We start from the raw sequence: 21,313 nt of genomic DNA, 5'->3' as shown, positions 1-21,313 counted from the left end.
ACGATTTTCTACCTAAACGACCATGCACAAAATGATATTTGAAATTGAAAAAAGCAACTTTATTTGTACATTTATACTACTATTTAAATAAACTTTAAACAAACTCCATTTTTTTAAACAAATTACTTCAACACCATTTGACATTTCGTATGTCGACTTCGGTTTCATCGACCACGAACTAATGCGACCGCAATTGTTCGCCGGGCCAGTCGGCTACGTGAATGCATCAAGTGTTTTTCCTCCACTCCCGTGATTATCAACCAGGGCTGCGCGTAACGAGGTTGCTGTGGCAATAACGTTAGAAACCGTGCAAACAGATCGCCGTCTAGAGGAATCGATTTTCGGATGAATTGCTAATCACTCTCAATCCTACCATCGGCCGAGCCTAGACACGTTCTGTAGTAGTATTCACATTTTTCTAATTTAATGTAAATTCATATCGCGGCTTTCGCGAAGGAACCAGACGGGCCCAAGTTAAGCTCTCTTTCATCGTGATAAGTGCAGTGACATAAAAGCGATTCAGCGGTGCAGCGGCTTTGTTCATGTGAAAGCGTAGTAGTGTGTCTGTTGCACCACACCATCGCCGCGTGTCGTGGCAAGATACAATGTCCTCGGTCGAAAATGCAGAAAATGGCGTAGGAAAATACTCTTATCAGACGGTGTACTACATCATAACCAACAACAACAACAACAACAGCACCGAAGAAGGCGAATCGGATCAGGTGGAAAATTTGCACGCGGTAAGATACGGGATGAAAGGGAGAGAGAGAGACGGAGGGAAGAAGGGCATTAATGGGTCGTACGAGAAGTAAAGGGCAAACGCAACGCCAAAGAAGGGTACAGACCACCTCCTTTCGTCAGCACTGATTGGCCAATAAAATAATTGCCCACCGCCGCCCCTCCGCCGCAGCACCAGCCGCCGGACCGATGTCCAAGGTGAAAGCGAACGTTTGCAGTTTTTTGCTTTGTTTGAAGGTCTTTTCGAAAATTATGTCTTACTTTTTATTTTTATTTTGTAAATATCTTGCAAAATAGATGGCCAATACCAATAAGCATAATTATCTTGCAATATTTAGAGTACAATATATGCACCAACCGGAAGGGGCATTGTCTGATCGGATGCTTTATGGTAAAAAAAAATAATGCACCCAAAAACCTTCTAGAAGGTTTTCCCCTTCAAAATCCCGATATGATGCGCGCGATTGTGATGAAAAGTTCAATGCTCCGCTTTGATAGATGTAGGTGGAATGCTCAAGTGAGAACTATAAACGCACCGTACAAAAAAAAAAGTTTCCACAGTTTCGCGTGCGCACACGACCCTTCAAAAAGAGGCTTGCGATGCCCAATGGGAAAGAAAGAGCGAGAGAGGGAGAGAGAGACCGAACCCAACAAGGTGTTCTAATGCGGCAACAGTGCGTGCGTGCTAGAAAAAGAAACAGATACACACAATCAGTGTTGAAAGCTAGAGAAAGAAAGAGAGCGAGATAGAAAGAGAGCGCCGCTCGCTTTGGGATGGCAGCTGCGAGCACACGGGCAACAGCAGCAGCAGCAGCAAGCCACTGCTGACGATGTTAATTCTCAGAAAAGATGGCGATTAGTTGGTGTGCTTCGTGATTGAAATCGCTCGGCAATTATTAGCCTTAAAAAAAGAGTAAAATTGCGGCGTGAGTGTGTGTGTTTATGTGTGTGCTATTTGCAATATTGTTCCTAAGTCGCCACAGTGTCAAAATCAGTGCTGAAATCGAGAGGCTAAGGTGTTGTTGATCTTGCTCCCCTGGAGTGTGGTGTGTGGCACGTAGTTTATATAACAAATTGATACTAACGGCAAGCAAACGTGGTTTTGTATTTCCCATCTACCTTCTACGTTCCGTTTCACTTCCCTCGGTGCTGCTGCTACACAATGTGGTGATTGGCTGCGAACGGTGACTACCTTTTCATCCATCGGGCCTGCGGACACTACATACAGATTACTGCAGCGGTCGACAGTGAGCTAACGCGGAAGCGTCGGAGAATCGAGGCAATAAAGATGCAGGGACAAATTCCCGGTGCCGCTGCGGTGCAGGTCCAGGGTGGAACACCGCAAGCCGCAGCCCTAGCAGCACAGCAGCAGCAGCAACAACAAAGCATTTCGGTAAAGATGGACCCAGCGAATCAGCTGTCCTCTGCTGGTAAGTACTGTGGGGATTTGGATTTGAACGCGCTTGCATCGTGCTGTCCGTTTTCGAGAAGATTCCAATTTGGTGTTTCATTAAACGTGTTTTAATCTTAGATAAAACAATGGCACATTTCGCGTTCGCGATAAGATAGATGTTGTACACAAAATCAATCGAATGTGCCTCGCTGCCATTGTTTTTATCAATGCGCAGGAGCTAAAGCTGTTAAAAGTAAACGCTTTTATCTAACACAAAAGCTTCGCTAATGTAAAAGGAATGTTTAAAAAGTATCTTTTAATATACCCCGTGTATGTGTGAGTGTGTGTGTGTGTGTGTGTGTGTGCCTCAAGGGCAGACCGCTGTCATACGACAACGCGCATATTGATTTTCCCACCATCATCCCGGTCACGCGCCTTCGGTGCGCTCTCTTACACGCTAGCATTCGATGCTCTTTCTTTGCAAACATTGCTGCAGTTTTCTCGCTGCAACGTGACTACTCCCCGTACCTTAGCGATAGAGCAAACTATTACATGGCGCAGCGCGCGTCGACCGGGCCCGTGGCACGCCGCGTCTGTGTAGAATGGATCCGATGTAACGGGTCACGTTACGGCTTTCTGCCCCTGTGCCATTGTGTAGGAGCGAATTAAACTCGAACAAATGAAATAAAAATCTTGGTAGCAAAATTTTTACCACTTCTATATCTTCCCGGCGCGCCACCACCGCGACCATGGGCGGCAGAGAACAGAGTTGTTAAGTTTATTTTTGCAACTGCCGGCATCATGTGCTATTATTGGACTCACCAACAAAAAAAAACCAGCTTCACTAAACTTTGTCATCATTCTTTCTGTTCTTATCCCTACCCCTTCCACTTGCAGGGTTGTTGGAGCTGGCACACCGAGAATACCAGGCGGTCGATTACGACAACGCCGAACGGCACTGCATGCAGCTGTGGCGGCAGGAAAGCAACAACACGGGCGTACTGCTGCTACTGTCGTCGATACACTTCCAGTGCAGACGGCTGGACAAATCAGCCCAATTCTCTACACTGGCCATCAAGCAGAACCCGCTGCTTGCCGAAGCGTACAGGTAATAACGACCTCTCGCGCCATCTCTCTCTCTCTCTCTCTAGTCTCCAGTGCGACTAGCTCCGTACCATATTTAGCTGTACCAACATTGTATGCATCGCGTAATTGTATTTTTCACCACCATGTTGTTCTGCCCTTCTTGCAGCAATCTGGGTAATGTTTATAAGGAGCGCGGACAGCTCCAGGAAGCCCTAGAAAACTACCGACATGCAGTGCGTCTGAAGCCCGATTTCATTGACGGGTACATCAACTTGGCCGCTGCATTAGTTGCCGCTCGTGACATGGAACAGGCAGTGCAAGCGTACGTCACCGCTCTGCAATACAACCCGGTTAGTTTGGAGCCCCGAAACTGCTGTTTTTTGTGTAGTGTACAATTTTCACTAACATTTCCCCCTCCCGTTCTATCCGGTAGGATCTGTACTGCGTGAGAAGTGATTTGGGAAATCTACTGAAAGCACTGGGAAGGCTTGACGAAGCGAAGGTAAGTAAAGGCTCGTCCCATCATGAAAGGTCGTCATTATCACTATTCATTTTTCGTGTCATTGATTGTGTTGTGGCGGTCGTTGTGTAAAGTCTCCAAGGCATGAGATGTGTGAAATTTAAAACAAATGGCAAAAAATCACTTGCCAATTAGTATGCATCCGTTGGATGCCATGTTGTTTTTAGTGTACACGGTAAATACTATGCCAGACGATTCTAAAATTCAGTACAAAAATTACAATATTGACAATGTACAAAACCAAGCAAATTTAAAATGAGAATACTGGCTAACACGTTCAAAAAATAGGTGCATCCTTGCATATTAAAAGTATCTAAACAAATGCATCTCGTCATGCAGATTAATGCACAACTACCGCCACAGTTCATCCTTTATGTTTTTGAACCATTTCTCTCTCGAACAAAAAAAGAAGAAGAAGAAACCATTCAAAACATCATTCAAATCGCGTTAGGCTCACTACAGATCTGATATGTTGTGTTTACTACGGGAGGGGGCCGTAAATGGATGGTGCAGGGGGGATGGGGGTGGGGGGGGGGGTTGTTGCGGGAAGATGGTACTCATGGAAAACCAACTCTGATTGATCGTGTACGATTCTTGCCCAAAACTATTTCAGCACGAGATGCCACACACGCATAACTTTAGTTTATTATATTGCATGACGTGAGCGTTTCCATCAGGCAGATGATGATGATGGATTGACAAAACCACTGTCGACGGCGAACGAACAAGTCTCGACAGGAGGGCGAAGGAATGCGATTGATTGAAACGCTCGCTTGCATTATTTTCTATTATATCGTATCACAAATCGTGGATCCAGCCGATCGCAGTTATTGATCGTCCAGAAATGGTTCGGCAGCAAATGAAAAAAAAAAATGATAACTGTGCGTGTGTAGAAGCTGTGTCGCAGAGCAGTCACAACAACCATGGGAAACAGACTTCAAAATGATAAGATAATAAATTAGTCTTCTTCCGGATCACTGATCGCGGCAGGTAACGTAATATGTTGGACGCTATACGGGACAAGAACTGCTATGGGATTCGCATGATAACGCGCTAATCACGTTCTGGTGGAAATATCTGCGTCTGCGGCTCGATTGATGGACTCAAGCACCTATTTCCAACTAGCATTCAATTTCTGGGTCGTTCTTGTCTTATTAGTTCTGAACATGATTATATACTTATTGTAGCATAAGTTGTTTTAGGATTAATCTTCGATGGCTGTAACAGATTGCTATTTGTAGAAACAACTTGTTTATGTTCCTGGTCTCAAGGCATTGACTACAAATTGTATGATTCCTTCCAGCATCCGATGCCTGTCAACGACATTTAAAATTATTATTCAATTGACGTAGCCTTCAAATTTTGCAACAGGAATTTGCTCCAGAAAATATTTTTTTAAATCGTTTATACTAGTTTTATAATATTAGAAATACTGTGAATCCACACGCCGTTTGTAACGTCCATCCCTTACTAATCGAACGCGCTCAACAACGTACCCCGTCTGCTGCTGTGCCAACGTTTCCTGACCCCTCACGAATGGAAAACTTGTTGCTGCTCTTAAACTTTTATTACTCTTTTTTTGCTAAACACTCTATACATTTTTTCTATTGTTACCCTTCAATGACAATCCACGCATCCCTTTTCGTAAAATTGGATTTAATCAGATTCTTTGTTGTAAAAAAACATTTTGCTTCTCTGCCTTATAATTATGGCATTGGTATTTTACGAAAAACGTTGTGGGTTGTGATTGGAAGCGGTAGGATATATATATTTGTTTAAAAAACCATATCAACAAATAGCTACTTAGGCTTAAGAAAATGTTTCAGTTGCATGTGGCGCCCGTTTTCCCTCGGCCCGGCGACGAAGATGCAGTACAGCAAATGTGAAGCAAAAATGAAAAGGAAGGATAAGCAGAGCGGCGTGCATCCTGTTTGACAGATTTTCTCTGAATATATTTTATTGATATGTACTTTCTTTTATTTAGTTTATATTATATTTGTCCTCTCTTTTTATACTATATTTACTTATAATAGGAGGCTAAAACAAAAAGGTCACACTTTTTCGAATAAGCTTGTTATGAAGTTGTTTTTCTTATTTGAATGTTAAAATATCAGGTGTGACCAATTGTTTTAGGCTTCTTAAACTCCTTGGAAAATGAATCGATTGTTTCGAGTTGTTTGACATTGCCGTTTCCAGCTATTCACAATCTATTTATTTTCTTTAGTGATTTGTTTTGTATTCAATTGATCTATATGATACATGATGATTTCATTATCTTTGTATACTAAATGAATGTTTACTTGTAGATGTTAATAGTAAAATTAAGATGTTTCAGCCTTTCAGTAAATTTCAGCGATTCCTGCAATTTCAGCATTTGATTGACTATATTTAACATAACTTAAAAGATCATTTTTCTCAGGTCCAGAAGCGGCGATAAACATGCAATGCATAAATTTCAAAATGGCGGGCAAAATGGTCTAGATAGTAATCATTTTAATCTATCATACGGCGATCAGGTTTTGGTCATTGTGTAGTACCGATCGAAATGCAAAACGAGGGAAAGCTGGAGGCGAATGAACAGAAATTAGGTTTGACAAATGACAAATGGATGAAATATCTACTTATGATAAAAAGAGAGAGAGAGAGAATTGTGAGGATTAATTCCATAACATTCCGAGTAGTTCAGTTTATCCCTTCGAAATATATCTTAGGATAGATGGCAGTCGCTTGTTTCGAACAGTTATGTACAAACCATACCAAATGTTGAATGCATGGCGGTAATCAATACATCTCTTTGTTATGAAAAAAATAAGTTCATTCAGACCTCGATCTTCTGTTTCGCGAGTGTCTTTATTTGTTTCGAGATAAACGAGATCATTCAACTACTTTTCCGCAATGAATTGACTAGTGTAAGTTAGTCTAGCTCTACTGTGGTTTGATAATAACAAGATCACATTGCAACATTTCCATAACAAGGGCACTAACAAAGTATTAGCGCTTTTATATTGTAAGACCTAATATAAGTATCTTACAATGGTTTGTTTCTACAAATAGTTGAGGTATAAAATGAAATACCACTGGATACCCGAAACGAAATGTCTAATAACAATTTCAAAGTTGTCAAAATTTTAATTGTATTCATTTTAATGTATTTTAAAATCGATTTAGATTATTTTTTTTCCAATTCTCAATATTTTATTAGAATCTCCCAGCTTTTTTCATAAAACTTTGATTAACATCGTTCATTTGTATTTATTATATGTTCATTTTTTATACAAAGAAGAAATCATCATGCATTTTTTTAATAGTAAATTCAATTTTCAGAGAAAATCTGTCAAACATTGTTTTATGAACTGTTTTGTTACTGCAGTACTGTTGTTGTTTCGATTATCTCTGCATATTCATTCTTTTCATTGCCTCACCACCTATTATAATATGAACTGCAAAATGTTTTAAATCTTCGCTCGCCATGCTGATGAAACTAGCTGCACAACAACTCCTCTCCTCCATCGTTAGCTATCCAAAACCGCCGTCCGTCCCTGTTATTACAATGCCCTCGGATACATTTTAGCCGTGCTTGCAACCGAGTGGAAACAAAACGAGGAAATGTATGGAAAACGCATACAACGAAACAAACATATTTTCTTAAGCATATTGTAGCTGTTGAAACGGTTTTTTTAAACTATATATCCAGCCGGTATAACAACCGCGCGCAACCTCGGCACACAAGATTTCCATTTACTTTTCTTTACATAATTCGCTACCCTGAGCGCATCGTGTACCTTTAGTGAGAAGGGAACTTGTCGTGTGCCACATGCATACGTGCTCTTCTCCTAGCGTTGCATTTGCAGGTAGCAACGATGGCACAGCAACGGAGACGACGTCGTCACATTGTATATTAAAATTTGAACCTCGCCCAAATCCCTTCAGGTGCATTTCATTATGATTGGTGGTCTTCTGGTGGGGCTGTAGATTCGTAGCTCGTGTTTCGAGGGGTAACCTTTTGACAGCGCCACGACGACAAACGAACGCGAAGGGAAACGATACGTGCGTGCGTGTGGATTTGCACTGGAAGGAATCTGAATCCGTTACACGCTTCGATGAAGAAAAGTAACTCTACACAGGCGCCGGATCGCATTGTACGCACCAATAAGGGGAAACGTGGCTACAAACGAATAGAATGAGAGCTAGAAAGTGGTAGATTGCAGCACGTCACCAAACAATTGCGATTTTAGAACAAGTGCTTTAATAATATTCTAATTTATACATTTAGATGTGTGTGTGTGTGTATGTATTACAATCACTCTCTTTCTCTCACTCTAGCCGTTTGCACAGATCACAAGTTTTCTGTTTTACTGTTTTTGTCATACATTTTCTGTTACTTTCGAATTTTTCATTGAAAACATACAGTCTCTCTATTCACCATTACCAGTATTTTCATTATGATTTGTTCATTGCAATTAGTATTTAAAAAAAACCGTTAAGATCGCACACCAACCATACTTTGGTACATTTTTCATGAGCAAGAACAAAAAAAATAGGAAGAAGAGCTGTGGATTACAATCCATGAATCGTTTCAATGCACAAAAAAATCAATGTTCTTTAGGACGGCAGCCATCGCACGAAGAGTACTAATGTATTTTCTGTATCTTTTTTTCTTTTTCTCTCATTCTTTTTCGGTATTCTCTCTCCCTCTATTGTGTTTGTTTCAAATTGACGAAAACAAAAACCGTGCACATCATCGTTCCGTTCATTTGCTTTCCGATCAACATCTACTTGTAACGTTTACTACGAATCGTAACGTTTACTACGAATACCACAAAACACCAACCGTACCGAAAACTCTCTATCTCGGCTTGCACCACATGCATTCCGCGTGCTTGTCGTGCTGGCTGGTGTGTTGTTGTGTTTACTGCTACTACGTGTTGTTGCTGCGTTTGTATGCTAGGCATGCTATCTAAAAGCCATCGAAACTCGACCAGACTTTGCGGTGGCCTGGAGCAATCTTGGCTGCGTCTTCAATGCGCAGGGTGAGATATGGCTGGCGATACATCATTTCGAGAAGGCGGTTGCACTCGACCCGAACTTCCTCGATGCGTACATCAATCTTGGCAACGTGCTGAAGGAAGCCCGCATCTTCGACAGGTGAGTGTTGTGCTTAGTATAAGTATGGGAGTGGGGAGAGAAGAGCGAATTATATCATAATTATGTTATAGGGTATCGTAAATGGATCATATGCTTCTATATCGCACCATCGTGCTACTTCAATTCAGAACGATCCGATATTCTGTGAGGGGGATATGTGTCGCGACTACCTTGAAGGGAACATTCCCTTCTAGCTAAACGGAACATACACGCTCCGTTTCCAATGGGACGCACAATGTGTGTCAGTGTGTGTAGTTTTTAAAAATAAAACACACCAACAGTTGTGCTTAATTGCAAGGACATACACACGATCCCCTTTGATGATGGTTGAACGGTACTAATGAATCCATCACTAGTGGGAGAAGATATCTAGCTCGACCTACGGCTTCTACTCTTTTGAGAGTTTGTGGGACATTCTTAAATTAGACCACACAAGGGAGGAGCACGGTATTTCTTTTTTTTCATGCCCTTTTGATAGATTAAGCAGAGAAGCGTGTAATCTTTTCGGGCATGTCAACATTAGCCCTCGAGACATTGTTCTTTCATTCGTAGCGAGTCCTTTCCGATCCAGCGAGTAGGATGTTATATGTGTGTATGTACTATGACAATGATGGGCTATTGGAGTGCCCTATCGAGGTTTTATGCCCGAATGAAAACGGCATGAAAAAGCACATCGGTTTAGAATGCGGCCGCTACACAATCGAATCGATGCTGATACATTTTTTATATTGCTTTATCTAAGCGAGACGATACGAAGGGCAATGGATGGAACCATGATGAATGATGATGCTAGTCCTTTCTTTCGAACTGGTTGGTGACACCAGTTTCACCGGACAAACATTTGTCACACGTTCGACCTTCAGCTGGATGTAATGATGATTTTATTGCATGTCTATTGTGCTCGGTGAGTTATTATCCTTCATGTCTACCGATGCATAATTTAGTTAGCGACGTGTACGCGATTGCCGTTTCTGGTCGATGAGTTTAGCCGGCGGTCGTTTTTGATTGCGTTGGAAGTATGATGCAAAAAGAAAAATGCACAATGTAAAGCTAAACTAAAATATCCACACAAAGCGTATAATATTGACAAAAATCCTGAAACAAAACGTCACACCCACCGACGTTGTGAATAAGCACAGGCTTTATTTTTGCTTACACGCTTCACTAATGCTTCAACCATCCACGGCAATAAAAGGAGGAAGGAACACAGTGTGTCAACACTGAATGGCACCGCGACATGGATGGATGCGGAAAAGGAAAAGCCACTTCACTTGGCCCCGGAAATGCCAATCCATAGCACACCGGGATCTGTTTAGCATAAAAAAAAATCCAACGCAACCTGCTGGGCCAGACGCAAATCTATTACGCTTCCGCGAATCGGTTCTTCACCGTTCACTGTTCAAGTGCCCATTCGCACCGTCATCGCCGGCATGGCAGAAGTTGGCAAATGTCTATGATGGTTATACTCGTTCCGATGGGTTCTAAAGGGGGAGAAGCACGAGAAGTCCTTCCATAGGCAGCAGCGTGCTGCTCTGGGGTCGTCAACATTGTGCTTTTCCGCGGATGTGGCTGAGGCACGACGTTCTCCTCCTCGTCGTTCGTTTGCTCAAGTACCGTGGCTGCTTTTACCCATACACCATGGGTACTAAATGGCGGAACAGCAGACGTATACACCCCGATGCTCTGAACTGCACTCAATTTTTATTTTATGTTCCGCTGATTTTCCGTACTCGTAGCGCGCTTCGCTAAGTGCGTCGCTATTTAGAGTTGCGCGCGAGTTGGTAGGGGTTTTTGGTGGATGGAAAAGTAGTATGCGCTGGTTGAAGATGTCCTACGAGATGTATTTAAAAGTAGGAGAAAGCAGGCGGCAGCATGCAATACTAGAGAGAGGCGGCCGGCACGAACCTGTGTGGGAGTAAAATATAGAACGCAACCCTTCGTCTAGCTTGTGTACCGTGGCAAAAGTACAAGAGAGAACGAAAAAGAGAGAGAGAGAAGAGCGGCACGCCACAACGATAGCATCGTTTTGGGTATGGAAAATGGTTTGTGAGAGAAAAGCGTGTCCTTTTCCGAAAGGGACTCCGCTGTCGTCTGTGCGAATTCACCACCTGTAAGCCCGGTGTGTAACGTGTATATCGCTCAGTGTCGATTCGGTTGACAACGGAAACGGTTGCGTTTATCGCGTGCGAAGCATTTGTATTCTCAGTGTTTCATTTCAATGAAGATCACTAATCATCGTTTATTTTTTCGTTTCGCGTGATTGTGATAGATTACATTTGAATCGGGAGTGTTTAGGTTGAAGCGTAATTTCAAAATAATCGCTTCGGAATTAGGAAACGAAAGTGTAAAGGGGAAGGTAGATTTTCAACCGTTAGTATTAGGGAAAGGAAAACACATGCCGTGTTGTACTGCCGGATTCAAAAGCGCTGAAACGGTTGCGTTGTCGATGAAGTAATTAATATTTACTTAAAACATCCGCTTACCAGTCAGAGGCTCAAGGGGAGCGAGCGAGCGAGCGAGTGCAAACATTAGGAAAGCTGTTTTGAAAGTTTGGTAGGATACGAACGCGTGTAGAGAGCGGGACTAGTAGTGCAAATACTAAATTCGTGTATTGCTGCTGTACCGTGTTTTCAGTGGAAACACGTAGCACACGTTTCATTTTTGTACAATTTGATAGTTATTGGGAAAAGTTTTGCTAAAAATTCAATACAATATAGTTCGATGGGGAAGTAATTTTATGTGAAATAGTATGATGGTGTACGAAATACACACACATCAGTGGCTTTAGTGTGGAGTGCGGTTTAGTAACTCATATGAAAGACATGGCAAGGTGAATTTTACGACTTCCTAAAAATAGTGGATTACAATTTTCATTTACTGCTGCCTTTGGTACAAACAACACCCGGTGAAACGTACTCGCCGGTGGTAATAAAAAGTGCGCCACCTCTTCTTCGCCGAGAAACGCTTGCCAATCAATTAATTATGATTTTGACACAATTTTCCACACACCAACCACCACCACGTTTTCTGTAACGGAAATGTTCTAATTTTAAAATTCAACTGCATTGCTGATTGGTCTATGTATTTTTCTAACCCTGGCAGAGTACGTACCGGAATGGTCGCACTGCAAGAGACAGAAAGGGTGTGTGTAGTACCGTCTCGTTGTTCGGGTTGCACGTACTAATGATTTTGATTGCATCAAGAAAATTGAATCCGACCATAGATGATGGTTGTGTTGCACACAGTGAGCAAACGGCAACTGTCTAATTTTACACTCTTATGACAAGATGTGTAATGATTGCTGATTTTGAATCGTTGGCACACTGTCGCACAGTTTTTCGCCAATTTCGTCAATAGGATATGATGTATGCATTAAAAAAAATCACTAACGAATATTAATTCAGCAGAATTGAAGGAAGAAATCTATTCATAATTTATCCCTTACTCATGGTGTTTGCAGAATGCTTATTGAAGCTTGAATTTAAAATCATTTGGCCTGGAAATTATCGGTCCTGACGCCATACGCTATCTGTCGCGCTCCCTCCGCACGTGGGAGATAAAGATTGATGCAAAACTCGGATGTTGCCGTAAAGAAAGCGACATCTATATTGTACCATCTAATTGGATCATCATCATCATCATCAGAAGGCAACGCAGGTGTGTTTGCGTTGGCAAATTTAATTGCAGGACGACTAGGGATGGATGCTTCTTCCTCTCCGTTTCGAGCACAAGCGACATGATGCTAGAAAAGCAGGAAAAGCAAGGAACACAACTAGGGACAGAAGAGATCTGGAAGGGAAAGGTCTTGACAAACTTCTTGACTCTGACCCCCTGATGACATTTAATTTGTCGATAGAAAGAAGCCTGGAGAAGAGATGCGTAAAAGATGGCATATTACTACTACAGCATGAGGAAAAGAAAAGGAACCCATGATGATACTGGAGCACTGGCTCTAAGGGCCAGTATCCCCTATCTTATTCTAGCATTCCATTTCAAGGGCAGGTAGTGAACAAGTTTACTTTTCAATCAGTGCCAAGTTGTGCAGGAAATTAGAACTCTTGAATGTGCGAAACGAACCGTTTTATTTGCCTGTTGTGCCAAGCACCGACCGTTCATCCGCAAAGGTTGTGGATGTGCGAAAGGACAAAAAGGACAGTTGGTTTGTTTGCGTCCGTTTTCCCTCTGTGTGTGTGTTTGACTGTCTACTGGGAAATGATGTTGCGGTCACACGATATTCACTTTGACATTTTGCGTGAGGTGTGGTGTACTTTATTGTGTTTGCTGCCATGTCCTATTTTAATACTATAAACCACCTGGACATATGTGTGCACACAGCAAAAAGTGCCCGCCCAACTACGCGAACACACGGTGGATATGATGGCGAATGAAGTGTGGATATGATGGCAGGTGTTCTGAGAATGGTTGCCAAATAGTCCGACCAACAAGCTAAACCATGTCAACAAGATTCTCTGCCTGCCATGAGTCTATACCTCATACCCTCGAAAGCCATAAAGATCAAACGGCGGCAGTAGCAGATCATCACACACTCCCACTATATAAACTCGATGCCAATTTTGTGGGTGGTTCAAACGAACTGTTAAATTGTTCTAATTTGCGTGTAAATTCTAGTTCCCATTCGTGTGTGTTACATATTGTCAGGACAAAATCTAACGAGCGTGACAACACCAGCAGCGCAAGGCTAACGGAATAATTAATAGTGAAAGGGAGGACCTAGGTTATTGGGAAAGGAGTGAAACGAACGAACGAATTGACCCGGTTCTAGTTGTGGCAGTGCAACCACTCTGTGCCAAATTAGCTGCTGAGTTAACAATGTGTGCTTGTCAATGAGGAGGAGGGCAGCATAGAATTCGTTTGTCGTGCCAAGCAGAAAACCTTCGTCTACAAACTACTCACCTCACCCGCTCGAAAGCGCAGTGCAGCGATGGATTATCAGTGCATTGTAATTTACACCATTGTGCGTATAACGCCGTACCATCCGTACAACTCGCTGTCGGAGCTGAAGGCGAGCCAGGAAGGCTGTTTGGATTGGATTAAGTTCTATATCAAAAGGTTAGCCGGAAAGAACACACCTACCGTGGGACTAAGAAGAGAACGAGGGGGGGGGGGGGAGTCAGTAGCAAACCACTCAGCCTACGCACCCGAGCATATAACGATGATGATGGGTAATGGCTGTGTGTGTGTATGTTGAAACAAGAGAAGCTTTTATTGCTGCCAGCTAGCAAAACATAAGCTGATCCGATGAGGGTACCAGGCTGTAATAGAAGCGTGGGATATAAGCCTTTTTTTTAGGCACAAGGATGATAAGATGTGCTTGTTTTTGAGCGAACGGGTTTGAGAGCAGCAATAAGCTAATAATATTTCGCCTATCGAATTTTAACTCCTTCCACTTTTGAGCTTCCATATCGACTGAATTATGGGATTATTCTTGTAATCACGTATCAATTTACAGTAGAGCGTCGATTATCCGGGCAGCTCGGGACCGGACGGTTGCCGGTTAATCGACTTGCACGGATAATGGTCCAAGAAATGTCAAACGCATATAAAATAAATGAAATTCACTAGTTTTATGGTTAATTCACCTGAAATCAATCGATAAATCGTTAGTAGAATATAATTTTAATCAATAACTATAGGTTTAACAACTGTTCATGAACAAAAATGAATTTCCAACATGCCACTAGACAGACTACAGAGCTGCATAAGAAACTGGTTACCCACTTGACTATCTCTGCAAACATTCGCTGTACGCATGAACAGCTGTCAGATTTATGCGCACGGTTAAGCCGCCTGCCGGTTAATCCGTCCCCGGATAATCGACGTTCTACTGTATTAAAATGGTTTAGGAATCGAAAAGAACATTTCTGAGTGTTCCAAAAATACTTAGCTCTAGTTATTATCAACAATAATGATTCTTTTATTGGTATTGTCATTCTTCTATTTGGTGTAAACGTCCTACGCGGACATGCCGGCCTATACAGGCTTTCGAGACTTAATTACCACGCGGCCGGATAGTCAATCCTTGCTACCGGGAGACAGTGCATTCTAGGTTTGAACCCATGACAGACATGTTATTGAGTCGTCCGAGTTAACGACTGTACCACGGGACTGTCCCTGGTATTATCATTACTTTGTCCTAATCGCTATTTTCCTTCCTGTATAACCATTCCATCCTGTCCATACTCGGGTTTCAAGTATATTTATTTGCATTAATTTGCATCTCCATTTTATTCACCCGCGCAACGACATTAAACATTCTATTTTTTTTGTTTTCTATCCCCATTCGAGACCATGGTTTATGATACTTTCGGTATAAAATGGAAAACTCTGGTGCGCTATGATAATGTTGTGCCTTTGCCAGCTCTCGTCCCCGTTTTGATTTTGTATCACATACACAATGCCGAGTTTTTCGCAGTTCAACGATGATGCACTTCAGAAAGGGAGGAAGGAAGTTTTAGAATGCCATTTGTTTGCTCTAGCTTTTTGTGCGTTGGTATGGTATGGCGCTTTTGTCTTTGTCGTTTTATACTCGAAATATTCTTACACATAATAGTCACGCACAAAACATATCTGAAGACTCCTCAGTAGCTCGGTACGCATTGTTTCGGGTTCGAGGAAGCAGTCACGTATCCTAGCTATTCATAAGGCTTAAGGTATGGAATGGAATTCAATTGGGGGACTTCTTTTCCCCCGCCGTACCAGGAGAAAGCATCAGTGCCGGAAAAGATGAAGTACTGTCGCTTCCAAGCGTCGAAAACCAGATGTATGCTATGCATGTATGTTGTTTGTTAATGTGTATGATCTTGAATACTGTTCCAACTTATTATTCCAGCAGCATTTCAGTAGTCCTGGGGTCCCTCATGTCTTGGACAGAAGTTCATGTTATCGTTAAAAATAACCGTTAGACAGACAGCATTGTTAGCGAATTCCGCATTAAGCACAGGATATGATTTACATGTTTAAATTAGTTTCTTAGTAAAGGATCTAAAATTTCTCCAATCACAAATTTGTTACAAATCACTCAGCGTTTTAAAAAGCAATTTGGCGCATAAAACAGCTATTTGCAGAACTTGTTTTCCGAAGCTCCCAGCTACGCCGTTTACACAATTTAAGCTAGCATCATTATTTACAGTTTAATGAGTTTTTGGAATTCTTTTTGCTACAGTTGCCTTTGGTGCGAATCAATTCGTCCCACCGACGCGGTATTTGTGGGTGTCTGTGTGTGTGTTTCACTCTACTAGACCTGTTGCCGCCGTCGCTTCATCATCACCACTGCTCCGACCCTTGCCAGAAAGCACAGATGCAGATCGAAGTCGGGACGCGCTAGCTAAAAATAATCTTGTTGATGTAATGGAATTTATTAAACTTCCTGTCGCCCACCCGACACGGGGAACATGCCCAGTTAAGGAGGAAGGGGGAGGGAGGAAGGAGTGAAGCACCGGTTGATCCATATCGACCCATCCAAACGCCAAGGAAGAGAAAGGATAGGAGGATACGAACAACGTGTATCCGTTCGATCCGTCTGTCGGTCGACCGAGGGAGGCTTTGGAGCCGCGCACGCTGGCTGGTACGAGAATGGCAGAAATTGAAAACTGATTCTTAGCATTTGAAACTCGTTGCTCCAGCGCCAACAACCAAGCTGGTCCTAACCCCGGCAGCACCTCCCCGCACTGGTTGAGTATGGTGGCGTTGGCCTGGCTAGCACATAATCCTCCCAATCCTGTTACAACGGGGAGAGCGTTTGGCGAAAGCCGTTTTCAATTTATTCCACTTTTATGTTCCGCTCAATTGCGGAACTTGGGACAAGAGAAATCAGCGAGAGAGAGAGAGAGGGAGGGCAACCTTTTGCGTGTGGCGGGTATACCGGAACGAAGGAGCGCCCCAAACCTCATCAAGCCCTTTTTTTCGGGCGCAAGCTTCAAATTGAAATGAACGAAATGTGGGTGTTGTTAGCTCGTGGTGACATTTTTGAAAAGCCCTTTTACTTTCTAGCTACCATTTACGAGGTGACTAGGCCGGACAAGGATGTATGGAGGCGGTAGGGGATCTTTTTAGAGGTTTCGGCTTTTGCGGGTGTAGAGGCTTTTGTGTCAACCGAACGTGATTGTTGCGTTAAAAGCAATCCCAGATAAATTAGGCACGCTCCCCCGGCTTGCGAGACCCATCTTTTTTGGGGAGAAATTATTCAACGACACAAAATAAGCATGAAATAGAGATAAGAGCAAAGGGTTGCTTCAAATATTTGGAATATTTTACTCGAGTGTTTTGAATAGCTCCTTTGAAACTGTGTAGCAGCTAAAGTATTTATTTTTATTTCTATTTTTTTTCTTCTTCAGAGCCGTCGCTGCGTATCTGCGAGCGCTCAATCTGTCCCCCAACAATGCCGTTGTGCACGGCAATCTCGCTTGCGTGTACTACGAGCAGGGACTCATCGATCTGGCGATCGATACGTACCGCCGTGCGATCGACCTGCAGCACAACTTCCCCGACGCGTACTGCAACCTCGCGAACGCGCTCAAGGAAAAGGGCCAGGTGAAGGAAGCGGAGGAAAGCTACAACATTGCGCTGCGCCTCTGCCCGAACCATGCCGATTCGCTCAACAATCTGGCCAACATCAAGCGCGAGCAGGGCTACATCGAGGAGGCGACGCGCCTGTATCTCAAGGCGCTGGAGGTGTTTCCCGAGTTCGCGGCCGCGCACTCGAACCTGGCCTCGGTGCTGCAGCAGCAGGGGAAGCTGAACGAGGCGCTGCTCCACTACAAGGAAGCGATCCGCATCCAGCCCACGTTCGCCGACGCGTACTCCAACATGGGCAACACGCTGAAGGAGATGCAGGATGTGGCCGGTGCGCTGCAGTGCTACACCCGCGCCATCCAGATCAATCCGGCGTTTGCGGACGCGCACAGCAATCTGGCAAGCATTCACAAGGACTCGGGCAACATCCCGGAGGCGATCCAGTCGTACCGGACGGCGCTGAAGCTGAAGCCGGACTTCCCGGACGCGTACTGCAACCTGGCGCACTGTTTGCAGATCGTGTGCGACTGGACCGACTACGAGGCGCGCATGAAGAAGCTGGTGGCGATCGTGGCCGATCAGCTCGACAAGAACCGGCTACCGTCGGTCCATCCGCACCACTCGATGCTGTACCCGCTGTCGCACGAGTTCCGCAAGACGATCGCGGCACGGCACGCGAACCTGTGCCTGGAGAAGATTAACGTGCTGCACAAGCCGCCGTACAAGTTTGGCCGCGAGCTGAGCGGCCGGTTGCGCATCGGGTACGTGAGCAGCGATTTCGGCAACCATCCGACGTCCCATCTGATGCAGTCCATTCCCGGTCTGCACGACCGCAACCGGGTGGAGATCTTCTGCTACGCGCTCAGCCCCGACGATGGTACAACATTCCGTGGCAAGATAAGCCGTGAGGCGGAGCACTTTATCGATCTGTCGCAGACGCCCTGCAACGGGAAGGCGGCCGATCGCATCCATGCCGACGGCATACACATCCTGGTGAACATGAACGGCTACACGAAGGGAGCGCGCAACGAAATCTTTGCCCTGCGCCCCGCACCGGTACAGGTGATGTGGCTCGGCTATCCGGGCACTAGCGGCGCCTCGTTCATGGATTACATCGTTACGGATGCGGTCACATCGCCACTGTCGCTAGAGTCACAGTACAGCGAGAAGCTGGCGTACATGCCGCACACCTACTTCATCGGTGACCATCGGCAGATGTTCCCGCACCTGAAGGAGCGGGTGATCGTGAGCAACAAAGCGAACAACTCGCTCGCTGACAACGTGGCCGTAATCAATGCGACCGATCTTTCCCCGCTGGTCGAAAGCACCGACGTGAAGACGGTGCGGGAGGTCGTGCTCGCGAACAAGCCTGTCGAGATCCAGCACAAGGTGGCCGAGCTGCCGACGACTACGCCGATCGAGACGATGATCGCCTCCGGCCAGGTGCAAACCTCGCTGAACGGTGTGGTGGTACAGAACGGGCTAGCGACGACCCAGACGAACAACAAAGCGGCCACCGGGGAGGAAGTGCCGCAGAACATTGTCGTCACGACGAGGCAGCAGTACGGCCTGCCGGACGACGCGATCGTGTACTGCAACTTCAACCAGCTGTACAAGATCGATCCACTGACGCTGCAGTCCTGGGTGACGATTTTGAAGCACGTGCCCAACTCGGTGCTGTGGCTGCTTCGCTTCCCGGCCGTCGGTGAGGCCAACATTCAGGCCACCGCCCAGCAGATGGGCATCGCTGCCGGGCGCATCATCTTCTCGAACGTGGCCGCCAAGGAGGAGCACGTGCGACGGGGTCAGCTGGCGGACGTCTGCTTGGATACGCCGCTCTGCAACGGACACACCACCTCGATGGATGTGCTCTGGACCGGAACGCCGGTCGTAACGCTGCCGGCAGAAACGCTAGCGTCCAGGTAAGAGAGAGAGAGAGAGAGCAAAAAAGCACATTCGATAAGGTTTTGTTCTACGTTTTACTTATACGACCCGTTTCGTTCGCTCTTCTTCTCTTCCCGCAGAGTTGCCGCATCGCAGCTGGCAACGCTGGGCTGCCCGGAACTGATCGCCAAATCGCGGCAAGAGTATCAGGACATCGCGATCAAACTCGGTACCGACCGGGAGTACCTAAAGGCGATGCGTGCCAAGGTGTGGGTAGCCCGCTGCGAAAGTCCGCTGTTCGACTGCAAGCAGTACGCGCAGGGACTGGAAATGCTGTTCTACAAGATGTGGGAACGGTTTGCGCGCGGCGAACGACCCGATCACATTTCCGCGAAGGACAAGTAGATTCGCTGGCGTAGTAGTGGTGTAGGGGAAGTCCTTCACTTGGGTGAACTATGAGGATTTCCTCTTCCATCTTGGAGCGTAATTTTGAAGCATTTTCACTCTCTTCGATGTGAAAGATTGAAAGCAGACAGAGTTGTGGTGTATTTCAGTTTGAGAATGAGTGTTAGAAGCTAGCTGGAATGGATTTTGTTGTTTATTTTTTAAGATTTTCTTACTTTAGGGATGGGTGGGTGTGTGGGAGCTGCTGCTATGACAGGCTTTATTTTCCTTTTTTCTAATTTTCCAACATATATCGGTATGATTGATTTTCTGAACACGGGATACATAATGGCAACATATTTTATTAGGATGACAGGAAGGAAGGAACAAGAAGAGCAACAATAATATTAAACTTTCCAAAATGATTCAAACACATGCGCGTACGCACGCCAGGATTGTCGAAGCTCTGTTACTTAAATTGTAGAGAGAAAGGTAGCACGATTTACTTATTTTTCATACGTTTGGTGTTACCACCCAATCGACAGGTGTTAATTTCGTGCAGCAAGCAAGCATTGTACATAGCAAAATGACAAAGTTTTGAGATAATCTAATTAGTAGCGCGCTGTTTTGATTCCCTACGCGGTTTTACACATACGCAACACAGTTTTTGCTGATATGTCCTAGGAGATGGTTCGCACCCTCGGAGCGGCATATCCGGTAGCGCTAACGTTTTCCTCCAACACGAAGAGGACCCATCAGTTTTCATCCATATTTACCCTAGGTCCTCTTCGAAAGTTGTACATAATTGCAGCTGTCGGCACCGCACAGACGGGCCGGTAGCAATTAGATGTAATTTTTACGCGTAAGAAACAGTCGAATTATATTCTATCGACTCATCTGCGATCTACTAGATAAGAATTTTGAAATGAATGTTACAATTAAAGCAAAAAAAATGGTTTACAATTACTTTAAACAGAAGAAATGTGTGTATTATTATGTTGAGAATCTTGCAATAAATCCGAAATGTGGGAGCTATAATTGGAAAATAGTTTGAGAACCACGAAGAAACCACATGAGCCAAGGAAATAAAACATATTTACTCAATAATTCGAAGCTAAGTGACTGATGGCCCATCGTCGTCAACTTGGCCGACTTAACAACATGTCCTTTTTGGGTTCAAGCCTTGTTTGGACCGTCCCCCAAGTCTCGAAAACCTGTATAGGTTGGCATGACTGTATGAATCCGCTCTTGCAAAAATAATAAGAAGAATTTAAAGAAATATTCACCCTTTGCCTCTTAAAGGGTTTTCCAGGGGTTCTTATAGTTATGGGATACTTACTTGATTTTTTCTTACAGGAAATGAACTTCATTTAATGGAAATTTGACTATGGCAACCTTTCTGGACAGGCTCCTTGGTAATTCCTATTGGATTTGTCGTACAAGGGTGCTATAGAGTCCAATTCCCATTACATTAAGTTCATTTCACGCATTTCAATAAAATGTCCCACAGCTATGAGAACTCCTGGAAAACCCTGTATTTCCCTAGTTAAAAACTAAAATCATTTTTCTCGCAAAACTTTTGCAACTCGTTACCCAATGCAAGCCCAATGCACTCGTTGCCGCCGAAAAGG

General features: G+C 44.3%; 1 protein-coding gene across 5 annotated transcripts; it reads left to right on the top strand.

The window, feature by feature from the left end:
• The first annotated feature begins 82 nt into the window (after positions 1-82).
• LOC1276912 (UDP-N-acetylglucosamine--peptide N-acetylglucosaminyltransferase 110 kDa subunit) lies at positions 83-20,664 on the top strand. Of its 5 annotated transcripts, none has more exons than XM_316319.5 (8): positions 83-740; positions 1,967-2,168; positions 3,029-3,239; positions 3,384-3,567; positions 3,651-3,719; positions 8,686-8,882; positions 17,237-19,336; positions 19,439-20,664. In XM_316319.5, the coding sequence occupies exons 1-8, from the start codon at positions 606-608 to the stop codon at positions 19,701-19,703; spliced, it is 3,363 nt and encodes a 1,120-aa protein (XP_316319.5). In that variant the 5' UTR covers positions 83-605; the 3' UTR covers positions 19,704-20,664. The 5 variants fall into 5 exon arrangements, with proteins under 5 accessions (XP_316319.5, XP_061505558.1, XP_061505559.1 ...); XM_061649574.1 differs by having other exon boundaries at positions 232-1,754; XM_061649575.1 differs by having other exon boundaries at positions 232-1,781.
• Positions 20,665-21,313: the final 649 nt, after the last annotated feature.

This window comes from Anopheles gambiae, chromosome 2 (genome assembly GCF_943734735.2).
Source record: "Anopheles gambiae chromosome 2, idAnoGambNW_F1_1, whole genome shotgun sequence".
In the NCBI taxonomy this organism is placed as follows: Eukaryota; Metazoa; Arthropoda; class Insecta; order Diptera; family Culicidae; genus Anopheles; species Anopheles gambiae.
This window is presented reverse-complemented; position numbering and strand designations above follow the sequence as displayed.

Coding starts and splice junctions, on each gene's coding strand:
- LOC1276912 (XM_316319.5), top strand. CDS start 606: ATGTCCTCGGTCGAAAATGCAGAAAATGGCGTAGGAAAATACTCTTAT. Junction 3,240..3,383: donor CTGCTTGCCGAAGCGTACAG/GTAATAACGACC, acceptor CCCTTCTTGCAG/CAATCTGGGTAATGTTTATA. Junction 8,883..17,236: donor GAAGCCCGCATCTTCGACAG/GTGAGTGTTGTG, acceptor TTTCTTCTTCAG/AGCCGTCGCTGCGTATCTGC.